General features: G+C 38.8%; 1 protein-coding gene across 1 annotated transcript in view; it reads right to left on the bottom strand.

Annotated features, from left to right (window-relative positions):
• The window catches only part of Chic1 (cysteine rich hydrophobic domain 1), a 41,416-nt gene that overhangs the window by 6,657 nt on the left and 21,660 nt on the right, over positions 1–13,099 (bottom strand). The window contains exons 4-5 of the mRNA XM_005086545.4: positions 1,850–1,906; positions 1,525–1,584 (exon numbers count right to left, since the gene is read on the bottom strand). Of these exons, the coding sequence (XP_005086602.1) occupies positions 1,525–1,584; positions 1,850–1,906 (117 nt within the window). The remainder of the gene's footprint in view (positions 1–1,524; positions 1,585–1,849; positions 1,907–13,099) is intronic.

Genomic DNA, 13,099 nt, shown 5'->3' with positions numbered 1-13,099 from the left:
AGTCTAGTTGGTTTCTACAGGACTATATTTCATCTTGGATTCCAGGAAGTTAAACGCAGGAAACAGGTCTGCAAAGAATTAAGTACAACTCTCCACAAAACAGGGCATTCATTTCCAAAGCGAACTGGCAGGCAAACCTACCTGCTAGAACAAAGCTGTTACTGCCCCCGATTTACAACAGCTGTTTGCTGAGAGCCAAACTCTATTACATTTTTATATCCCTGAACCTTTTATTTTGGCCAAGTAGAAGAGATTAAAACTACTTTATACAGATTATAGAAAAATGTCTGGTTTTATTTTTCAATTAAAGCAGCTAATATTAGTTGAAGATTATTATTTTTTGTAAGTTGTTTGTGAAATAGGAGTTGCCCAAGGATTGACTATAAAACAACTGAATTGCGGAAATGCTTTCAAGATTTCCGTTTTCTGAGACAGAGTCTCAATTTGTGGGTGCCCTGGCCCGGAACTCTCTATGTAGACCCAAACTCACAGATACCTACCTGCCTGTGGTGGAATTAGAGGCTTAAGCCACTTCTATTATTATGCTATTCTATTATTATCATGATAAAAGAAGTCAGGCAGGCTTCGACATTACTATGCAGCCAAGGATGACCTTGCATTTCCGGATTATAGGCCACCAGTTTAAAGTGGTGCTGGGGATCAAACAGAGGGCTCCAGATGCTGGAGAAGCATGCTACTAACTGCACTATATTCTCAGAGCTGGAATGTTCAATGATAAACACTGGGAGTTTGGAAGGTCCATGATCGTGAATAGATCACATTGTGTATAAGTGTTCTTATGCTTTACGATTAAAGTTGCCTGCTTTCTTTTATTTTTGAAAAATTTTTTGAGATAGGGTCTCAGTGTGCAGCCCCAGCTGGCCTTAAACTCACAGAGATTCACTTCCCAGTGCTGGGAGGAGAGGTGCATGCCATCACACCCAGCAAGACTGCATATATCCAAATCTGTTTTAATAGACTTTATTTATTCAATAAGTTTATTCACTCTAAGTTAAATTTCAGCCAAGTTAAAAGAAAAGCCCAGATAGTTGTGCAGTGGTGGCACACGCCTTTAATCCCAGCACTCAGGAGGCAGAGGCAGGTGGATCTCTGTGAGTTCGAGACCAGGCTGATCTATAGAGTGAGTTTCAGAACAGGCTACAAAGCTACACAGAGAAGCCCTGTCTTGAAAAACCAAAAGAAAAAAGAGCGAGATAATCAACCAATCAATCAATCAATCAATCAATCAATCAATCAATCAGTGTACAACATTTTCAGCTGAGCAGAGGAGCTTCGCCTTTTCTAAGATGCACATGGATCTGTAAGCTTTCAAGATACTTTTGGTTGGCCACAAATCTAAAGAAAATGAATTAATCTAAAGAAAATGAATTGTGTCCTGCAAGCCCCAACAGACAGACATTCAGGCTGAGAAGCTAAAAGGCATGAACAACAGATGACAAACTGTATTATATTTCATTTGGGATGAAATTCCAAGAAATGTAATGAAAACAGCTTTATACTTACATACTCCATCATATTGCTAGTTTCACATTTCCTTTTAGTCAACTTCCAGTGCAAAGCAAGCTAAAAAGGTAGAGTTTGGTTAAGAATTTTTCCATTATCTTTGGCTAATTACAAAGTACTGCATTTGAATAAGTCACTAAAAGTAAAATCTAGGCTACATGATATAAAACAATGCCTCAAATACCTTATCAAGAACATATGCTAATCACAGGGTTAATTAGTTAATCCATTCCTTTGTGTGCTCCATAATTCACTTAGTACTTACGTTTTCAATTTGATAATGCAAATATACAAATGGAACACTTATTTGTCAGGAATTTCTTACCTTGTGGTATAATCTGTTATTTTCCCATTCTAGTAACTTCTGAATCGATCTTCTGGTCTAAGAAAAAGGATCGAGACTCCGTGAGAAGATAAGCTGAACATTATAAACTAATTGTATCTGTATTTTCTGCCAAAAGGGAAGTAATACTTTGAGTGGTTACTGTATAGTTATAAAAGGATATCCATCCATCCATCCATCCATCCATCCATCCATCCATCCATCCATCCATCCATCCATCCAAATGAAGTACACATATTAATTGCTATGTGGTATATGGCCTGCACTGGACTGCTATGAAAATCTATCAACAGTGCTAACACAGATAGATCAGCATGTGGTCCTCATATAGGACTACTTTTTCAGCAAATACTTCACATTCCAAAGACAGCACAGGTTTTCCTAGCAGACAGTGAAGATTGAAATGAGAGATGTGGCTAGGCAGGAAACAACAGATATGGGGAGTTCCTCCATTGTAATACATTCAAAAGGCATGCATTTTTTGGGGAGTAAGAAAGGTTTCTAAAGCTTTTGAAAACACTGTAGGATTACCAGGCATTTTTGATTCTTATTAGGAACTGAAAAAGGTTTCTGATGAACATAAAAGAAGGAAAACCAGATGTGCCCCAGCATTTGGGAAGTGCATTCCTGTGAGTTCTGGGCCAGTCAGGAGACAGTGTCACCCATTGAGACCCTGCCAATCAAAATAAACAAATAAAAAAGAAGGACCCATCAGTGCAAAAATTAAAAATAAAAAATCAGTAGAGAGGTGAAAGATCTGTATTTTCATCATGAAATGAAGCATTATTTTGTTGAACTGTCCACACTGCTTCAATGCAATACAGAAATGAGAAAGAAAACCCCCAAATCTGTATGAAACCATAAAAGACCCCAAGAGCCAACTGAATCTTGAGAAAGAACAAAGGTAAAGCTATCGCATGTCCTGATGTGAAAGTATAATTAAAGGATTATCAAAACGGTGTGACACTACTGCAAAAGACAGACATAAGGGACTGGAGAGGTGGTTCCAGAGTTAGAAGTACTTGCCACTTTTTCAGAGCACGGGGATTAAGTTTCTAGCATCCATATTGGGAAACTTACAACCATCTGTAATTCTTACTCCAGGGAATCTGACCTTTTTCTGGACTCCATGGGTGCCAACACACATGTGTACTTGCACACACACACATACACACAAATACAAAAACAAGCCCCCATAGACATATAGACCAGTAGAACAGAACAGGGAGCCTAAAAATAAACCCCCATACCCACATGTGATCAAGTAATTTTCAACAAGGATAGCAAAAATATGCAATGGGAACGATAGTTCCTGAATGGTGATGGGATACAGATTATGAGTGAAGTTGGCCCTAGCTTATATCACATCACACAAAAATTAACTCAGATGAATTAAAAGCTTAACTATCTACTCAGAAACCATAAAACACCTTTTAAAAAAGATCATAAGTGGTAAGCTCCTTGACACTGCTCTTGGCAATGTTTTCTTTTAATATGACTTCCCAGAACAAAAAACCCATCCTAAAAAAACCAAAAGCAGAAAGCCCTAACTCCTCTTTCAACCCCCATCAAAAAACAAAAAACAAAAAACCAAAACATAAAATCCAGACAAAGGGAAAATAAAAAAGAAATGAAAAGGCAACCCACAGAATGTGTGACCATTATCTGTAAGTCATATATTCAAAAACACCTACAACTGAACAGAAAACAACAAAACAACTAGCAAGGAAGCAATCTGTCAGAAGAGTGGTGGCTTTTATTTCCGGTCAGGAGGGGGCAGAGGAAGCCTGTCATTATGGGAGTCTGCCACCTTTATTACCTAGTCATGGCTCCTCTCCCTATCTTATTGGGGAACCTGTCTAATTCCTAGTTCTCAATACGATGATATATGCATCAGTAGTATACTTTGACGTCAGCTTTCTCTCATGTTCAGACAGCATTTGCTGAGAACAGCAGAATCCTGGCGAAGGGGAAAGGGGAGAAGGGTGAAATATGCATTTCCTTTAATCTCAGCCCTCAGGAGGCAGAGGTAGGTGGATCTATACTTGAGGCCAGCCTGGTCTACAGATCAAGTTTCAGGACAGCTAAGCCTACACAGCGGGACCCTGTCTCAAAAAAAATTAACAAAGAAATGCGTATAAGTATCTAGTTTTCTCAGAGTTTGGTTTTGCCTGTAGTCACTTCTGTTGTTGTGACACAAGATGGCGCTCTTAACCCCACCTTTTTGATACAGTCTCAGCAGTTTTCAACCTATAGGTGTCGACGGCTCCTCTTTTTGAGACAGGGTCTCACTATGTAGCCCTGGCTGTCCTGGTAACTCACTGTGTAGACCAGGCTGGCCTTGAACTCACAGAGACCCACCTACTGCTGCCTTCTGAGTGCTGGGATTAAAGACGTGTTTGAAGCCTGGCTAAAATTGGTAGTCTTGCAGAGGATCTAGGTGCAGAGAATCCAGGTTTGGATCGAATCACAGTTGTTTCAGGGGATCGAATGCCCGCCACTGGCCTCCATGAACATCAGATACACAAATGGTACACATACATACATACAGGCAAAACGCTCATACACATAAGAATAGATAAATACATAAGAAATTAAATAATGAATAATCTCCCACATAGACAGGATTTGACCTAGATGGATTCACTGCTATATTCTATGAAACTGTTAAGGAAGAAATTAGTATTTCTCTGCAGTATCATCCAGAAAGCCAAAGCAGAGCAAATACTTTCTAACTTAGTGTACAGAGCCATTGTTTCCACATTACTCAAACCAAGTAAAGATGCTACACAATCATACCTGCAGGCTAGCTGGTATTTCTTCATAATCAATGTCACAATAATCCCAAATTAAACATTACAAATACAGTAAAGTATTTTATCACAGCCAAATGGGATTTGAAAAATCAATCAACCATATTAGCAAATGTAAAGAGAAAAATCACGTGATTATATCAACACATTCCGGAAAGGCTTTGGACAAAATGAAAAACAATGAGCAGACTCAGAATAGGAAGGAACTTCTTCAACTTGATAAATAGTATCTACAAAAAAATACAGCTAAATGTATAGCTAAGATCACCTATGAAACAGCTGAGGTCCATAGCCACTATTCCTATTAAAAAATCACTGTGAGCCAGGTGGTGGTGGTACATACCTTTAATCCCAGCACTGATTAAAGCACCAATGAATGGACTAATTAGAGGGGGTAGAAATAAATGCACATAAATCTACAGCCATCTGATTTTTGACAAGTGATGAATGGCATCTTATTGGAGAAAGGATAGTATAGTCTTTTTATATATAGTTCTTTAACAAATGGATGTTCACATGTAAAAATGAATCAATTCAAAGATCATGGACATAAATGTAAACAGCAAAACTATAAAACCCTATACTATAACCTAAAACAAAACTGAAGTGACTTTAGGCTTGCCAATAAATTCTTAGATACTCAGCCAAAAGTAAAAAGACATAAGAGAAAAAAATGGTTATGTTGAAATAAATAAAATTTGAAAATTCTGGTGTAGATAGTTAATTGTTACGAGAATAAGAAGATAAGCAGTGGGCTTGGAGAAAATATTTGCAAAATACTTAGCTTGAAGATTACTGGCATGTAAAGTATATGGATTGTTTTAAAAAGTTGAGCAGTATTAAAAGAAAAACAATTAAAACTGGGCATGGCTCCCTCAGCTCCTATCTTGTTGGAAAATTGTATCCTTTTGAAAATAGATGGGTGAGCACACTCTGGAAGGTACGCAGTCTTTTTTTCTTCTTCTGGAAGCATCCCATACCTGGGTTATTAAAAATGGAGATGGCTGGGCACAGTGGCACACACTTTTAACCCTAGCATTTGGGAGGCAGAGACAGGTGAATCTCTCTCTGTGAGTTAGAGAACAGCCTACTCTACAAGGTGAAATGATATCTCAAAAACAAAAAACCCAAACTACAACACCCCCCAATACAAAAACAACAATTTCCCAAACAAAAAGATATCATGAATAGAAACCTCTTCAAAGAAGATACACAAATGGCAAGTAAGCACGCATGCGCGTGCACACACACCTGCTTAGTATCTTATGACTCTGTAGAACTGGAAATCAATTGTGAAAGACCACTGAACATGTGTTAGGATGACCAAAATCTAAAATAGACACAATGCCAAATGCTGGGGAAGAAGATGTGGAGAAACAGAAGTCCTGTTCACTGCTTGTAGGAATGCAGACTGGAATGACACTATAGAAGGCAGTTTGGCAGCTTCCTTCAAAGCTAAACATACAAAAAAAAAGGCTAAACATATTCCCTCTGAAGGAACAGCATTACACCTCTTGGTACTTACTTAAGTGAGTTACAAAGTTCTGCTGACTCATCTTTATGATTGCCAAATCTTTAAACAACTAAGATGGTCTTCAATAGGTGAACAGATGATAAAAAACATGGTATATTTAAACAGAGGAATATTATCCAGACTTTCCAAGGATCGATCTGGTGAAATGAGCTACCAAGCCAAAAAAAGTTGAAAAACTTTAAATCTATACTGGTAAGTGGAGGAAGCTAGTATAAAAAAGACGATCTGGAATAGTTTTAAGCATATGTTTCTAGGAGGAACAGAAACATTAGAGACAAAAAAGTTGAGTGATTTCTCAGCATTTGGAAGTGGGAGTGATGTAGAGAGGAAGGACAGCAGATACTTAGGGCAATGAAGCTACTATTCTGTATCACACCATGATGACAGACAGAATAATTAACTGTCAAAACCCATAGAATGTAAAATACAGAATGAACCCTAATGGAGACCATGAACTTTACTTTTTTTTTTGGTTTTTTTTTTTTTTTTTTTTTTTTGGTTTTTTCGAGACAGGGTTTCTCTGTGGCTTTGGAGGCTGTCCTGGAACTCCCTTGGTAGTCCAGGCTGGTCTTGAACTCACAGAGATCTGCCTGCCTCTGCCTCCCGAGTGCTGGGATTAAAGGCGTGCGCCACCAACGCCCGGCCCGAACTTTACTTATTTATAATGTAACAACACTGGCTCATCAATTATAAAAATGGCATCACACTAACACAAGATGTTAACAGGTTTATGGAACTTTGTATTTTTCCTCATTTTATTCTGTAAACCTAATATTGCCTAAGAAATATACTAATTGGGTTGGATATATATAATTGAACTAGCTAACTAGCTAGCTAGCTAGCTAGCTAACTAACTATATGTAATGAATGTAGTCTTACCTTAGTGGTTAAAATTCCATAGGACCCGATTTTGATTTCAAGCACCCATACCAGGCAGCTCTGAACTGCCTATAACTAGCTCCAGGGGAAATCTGATGCCTCTGTGTGGGTAGCCATATTTATGTGTATATTAACTGCCCCCTGCACATAATTAAAAATGAAATAAATCTGAAAAAATGTTAGTGAAATTACACACACACACAGAACAAAAACTTACAAGACATGCTAAAGATTTTAAGCATTTTATTTTTATTTTCTGCATATGAGTGTTTTGCTGCAAGAATATGCCTGGCTCCTGAGGACAGAAGAGGGTGTTAGACTTTCTGGAACTGGAGTTACAGAATGTGGAAGGTTGTGAGCTATCATGTGGGGGCTGGGAACTGAACTCGGGTCCTCTACAAGAGCAACAAATCCAGTTCCAGGGCATCCAATACCTTTGGAGGGTACAATAGACTTTGAGTAAGAAGAAAAGAACAACATACAACTGAAAACGACAGACTACACACACACACACACACACACACACACACACACACACCCCACATATTAAACCATTCAGACATACAAAACAGTATGCACTGGTTTAAATTTATATGGTTTCCAGTTTAGTGCTTTTATGGGATTCCTGAGTGAGTGAATGAGTGGGTCTCTGATCCTTGTACCTTCTCTTGGGCTCTTTTCTTTGTGATTGCTTGTCTTGACCAACTTTGATGTGATGGTTTTTGTTTTATTTTATTATATTAAATTGTGTTATGTTGTGTTAACTCTTAGAAGCCTGTTCTTAGCAGGGCGGTGGTGGCACACACCTGTAATCCCAGCACTGGGGGGGGGGGCAGAGGCAGGTGCATCTCTGAATTTGAGGCCAGCCTGGTCTACAAAACTACACAGAGAAACCCTGACTCGAAAAACCAAAAAACAACAGCAACAAAAGAAACCTGTTTTTTTTTCTATTGAGAAACAGAAAGGGAGTGGATCCAGATAGGAGGGGAGGTAAAGAGGAACCGTGAGGAGTAGAGGGAGGTAGAGGGAGGGAAAATCATAATCAGGATACATTTTGTGAGAGAAGAATACATTATCTATTTTCAATAGAAGGAAAAAAACCCCAGAAATTTGTATCTCACAATTCTGGCGGCTTGGAAATCTGTGATCAAGAAGCCAGCATGGTTGAGTTCTGGTGAGGGGATTCTTGCTAGAGTGCTGAGATCTTGCTATATATGTCTCTTTCTGTCAGAAGGGAAGACAGAGGTGGTGATGGAGAGGCAAAGTGGGTGGAGGATGGGAAGAGAGAACTCTTTGGTCTTTTCATAGAAGGACAATAATCTCATAAAGACTCTACTCGCCGGGCATTGGTGGCGCACGCCTTTAATCCCAGCACTCGGGAGGCAGAGGCAGGCGGATCTCTGTGAGTTCGAGACTAGCCTGGACTACCAAGCGAGTTCCAGGACAGCCTCCAAAGCCACAGAGAAACCTTATCTCGAAAAAAATAACAACAACAAAAAAAAGACTCTACCCTTCAGGGTTAGGACTTCAACATAATGAATTTGATGAAGACATAAACATTCAGTCACTAATAATATAAGTTGAAAAATCAGATGATAAATCTATCAAGAAAATTTAACTATTATAAACATATATGCAATGAACAATAAACTAAAGAGTATATTTAAAAATTGACTACATGGTGGCAGATCTCAGTGAGTTCAAGGCCAGCCTGGTTTACAAATAGAATTCCAGGACAGTCAGAGCTGCTACACAGAGAAATCCTGTCTTGGAAAACTGAAAAAAAATGAGTACACTAAGGTGAGAATTAGGTAATTCTACAATAACAGAGACTTTGATATCCTACTTTCAGTAATGGATAAAATAACTATGCAGCTCAACAAAGAAATTCACAAAGAAGAAATTGAACACCACACCCTGAAGCAATGAATAAATAGCCCAAAGAACCCACAAGCAAACCAGAAAATACTGAATGAAAACAAACTACTATATGCTAAACTTAAGAGGCTGCAGCTAAAGCAATGCTTGGAAGGAAAAGGAACTATACACATCTGTGAGAAGAAAGAAGGCTAGCGTCAGATCAATAATCTAACTCACACCTTAAGGAATTAGAAAAGAGAGCAAATGAAATCCAAAGGCAGCAGAAGAAAGACAAAAGAAAAAAGAGTAGGAACAAAACAAAACACCAAAAGGTCTGGCCTTTGAAAATACTGACAGATACGTCAAACTTCCAGCTTCAAGAAAAGACCCAAATGCCTAAGCCAATCAACCTTACAGGAATTAAGAACAGGAGAGTATACTAAGAAGAATGCTATGCAGATGAACTAGATTACCCAGACAAAGGGAACAAATTCCTAGAATTGACTCAAATAGAAATATAAAATCTGGGGAGGAACGAGGAGGAGAGGAGGGAGGGGAAACTTTGGTTGAGATGTAAACAAAAAAAATAATAAAAAGAAGTAAAAATCTCAACATGTCTGAGAAAACCTGACTAAGCCAAGTCAGAAGAGTACATGTCAATCAAACCCTTGCCAAAACAGTAAATCCCAGGCTTTCCTACTACATTCTCTCAAGTATATTTAAGAATTAATATTAATCCTTTTAAAAACTCTTCTGAAAGATAGAGGAGTGAGTGCTTCTTTACTTCCTCAGGTGAAGGGAACTGGAGAATGACTGCTTAATGGATATGGGGTTTTTCCTTGGGGACGATGAAAAAGTTCTGGAATTGCATAATAGTGATGGCTATATGACAGTGTTAATGGTTTTAATGCCATTGAACTATACACTTGAATTGGCTTCACAGGCAATTTTTGTTATGTGTTTCTACTCAATAAAAGTCATTATTCTTGGTTTCAAAGATAGTCATGAAGTAATATATAGAAATATAAAGGAAATATAAATTTATAAAGTAACAAATCTAAATATTTAAAATATAGTATAAAATATATAATGCAGATATAATTTTATATTTACAAAAATATAAATATAAAAATGTAAAGTAATATAAAGGAGAAGTGAGAGGGAAAGTAGATTGTACTTGCTTGGGATTACAAGGGGCGCTGGGGAGAAATCTGAAGTCACTACAAATGGTTCCAAGATTTCCTTTTAAAGGTGAAGGAAATGTTCTAAAGTTAGACTGTGTAGCAACGGTCACGCAGTACTATTTGTAAATGTATCAAAACTAAATGATTCATCTTTTAAAAAAGACTTATTTATGTTTTTTACATATATGAGTGCTCTGTCTGCATGTATGCCTGCACAACAGAAGAAGGCACCAGATCCCATTACGGAGGGTGGTGAGCCACCATGTCATTGCTGGGAATTTAACCTGAGTCCTCAGGAAGAGAAGCCAGTGTATGTTTAACCGCTGAGCCATCTCTCCAGCCACATGGTTCATCTTAATATGAGTAAATTTCGTGGTATGTAAATTCTTTCTCAAAAAAGTATTTGAAAAATTACTGGATGGGTGATTTTCCAATTGACTATGTATCATGTTAGCTCAGCATTAACTCCTGTCCTTAAGAAAGCAGATGAAAAATCTTACACACAGCTGAGCATGGTTGTGCACGCCTTTAATGCCAGCATTTGGGAGGCAGAGACAGGTGGATCGCTGTGAGTTCGAGGCTAGCCTGGTTCACAGAGTGAGTTCCAGGACAGGCTCCAAAGCTACACAGAGAAACCCTGTCCTGAAAAATCAAAAACAGCCATCTCAAAACATAAAGACAATAAAACCTTATGGAGTACAGCTGTTAACATGTAAAGCTGACAAAAAGGGGTGGGGGAGCACACTCATTAGCCTTTAGAAACGCAATTATTTTCTTATATATGGCTATATGCAAATGACCCAAGTTCAGAAGAAGATAAAAGATAATGTCTGGAGCTATGGACGTAACTTAGTTGGTATAGTCCTTGCCCAACATGGACTTAAAGCCTGGGGTTCCATCCCCAACACTATATAAACTAAACCTACTAGTACTATAGTAGCATATAATCTTAGCAGTCAAAAGGTAGATGCAGGATCCGAAGTTCAAGGTCATGATCACCTACATAGTCAGTCCCAGGCCAGCCTGGGATAGAAGACATGGTCTCCAAAAAACAAACAAACAAAAAATACCCCCAAAAGGTTCAAGGGTGGGCTACATCTAAGTTATATAAGAATGTATAGAATACCCTCGTGTCAGGCTGGAGAGGTGGCTCAGAAGTTAAGAGCACTGGCTGCTCTTCCAGAGGTCCTGACTTCAATTATCAGCAACCATATGGTGGCTCACAACCATTGTATTGAGATTTGGTACAATCTTCTGCCTTCAGGCATACAAGCAGGCAAAACACTGTATATAAATAAAAAAAAAACTAAGAAAAAAGGATACCATCCAATAAAAAATATTCTTTGTGCTTCTTTCTTCAAGAGCACACATGTACTCTGTGAAAGACACAAATAAAATGCTTGAATATAACCTGCAGCTAGAACTATTTGTCTTTCTTTCTTTCTTTTTTTTTGGTTTTTCGAGACAGGTTTCTCTGTATTGTCTTGGAGGCTGTCCTGGAACTCGCTTTGTAGACCAGGCTGGCCTCGAACTCACAGAGATCCACCTGCCTCTGCCTCCCGAGTGCTGGAATTAAAGGCATCCACCACCACGCCCGGCTTTTTATTATTTTTTATTATTATTTTTTGGTTTTTTATGAGACAGGGTTTCTCTGTATTGTTTTGGAGGCTATCGGTCCAGCCTGGCCTCGAACTCACAGAGGTCCGCCTGCCTCCGCCTCCTGAGTGCTGGGATTAAAGGCGTGCGCCACCAACGCCCTGCTTTTTAAAATACTTAAAACACACACACACACACACAAACAGAAGCAAGTATGATGGTAATTACAAGCTCTACTTCATAAAACATCACCATATTTGTATGATGAGAACAGACCCTCCCTTCGAAATAGCCCTCTCAGTTCATCAAGGCTCAAAGTAAAAAAGGAGAAAGGTTTAAAGCAATTTCATAAGGGTGGTGGTATGACCAAGCCTCAAGCTGAATATGAAACCATAGTGGCTTCCGTGGCTCATGTAAGGAGGGTTAAGTCGAAACTTACTGGACCCACATCCCTACGTGGTCATAGTCAATTCTCATTAAAGTCCAGTCTTCCCAGATCTCCAGCTTTTAGAAGCTGGCTGGATAGCACACATTTTCTTCTAAAAATTACTTAATTAATTAATGAGGTGCCAGGGATAGAACCTAGGAGTTCACACACTCTAGCCAAGAGCCGTCTCACTGATCTTTATCTCTGGTTTCAGTACTCTAATTTTTAAATGCTGACAATTATTCTAAATGTTCAAGAATAGAGTGGTTTGGCTCTTGGGGTAATGGTTTATAAATCTACACTAAAGGACCTTTTTAGACAGGATCTCACATAGCCCATGCTGACCTCAAATGCAATATGTAGCCAAGGATAGCCTAGAAATTTGTTCCTACTGCTTTTACCTCAAGTGCTAGGTTTATGCTGTGTTGGTGATTGAATTTAGAGCTTTGTGCATGGAAAGTAAGCACTCTACCACTCTACTGAAAAAGTGTGTGTGTGTGTGTGTATGCCACATTTGTGAGGGTGCCCATGGAGGCCAGAATAAATATTCAGATCCCTAGGAACTGGAACCTGATATCCTTGTTTCTCCCACATGCTGTTTCTGACCTCCACATGCATGCATACCTCATCTTACAGTAAAAAAAAAAGATCATTTATAGGGCTTGAGAGATGATTTCGAGTTTAAAAGAGTCTACTGCTCTTCCAGATGAAGCAAGTTCAATTTTCAGAGCCAAGCATGTGGAGGTCAGATACAGCATGTGGGAGTTGGTTCTCTCTTCTACCTTGTGGGTCTGGAGACTGAACTGAGGTTATAAGGCTTGCCACCAATCACCTGCACTAGCTGAGCCATCCTGCTGGGCCCAGTGTAAAGTCTTAGTTTAACAAAGCAATGGCAGAAAGAAGGATATCACAGAATCAACATCATCTCAGCTTTCATTG

This window comes from Mesocricetus auratus, unplaced genomic scaffold (assembly GCF_017639785.1).
Source record: "Mesocricetus auratus isolate SY011 unplaced genomic scaffold, BCM_Maur_2.0 Super-Scaffold_100003, whole genome shotgun sequence".
Taxonomy (NCBI): Eukaryota; Metazoa; Chordata; class Mammalia; order Rodentia; family Cricetidae; genus Mesocricetus; species Mesocricetus auratus.
This window is presented reverse-complemented; position numbering and strand designations above follow the sequence as displayed.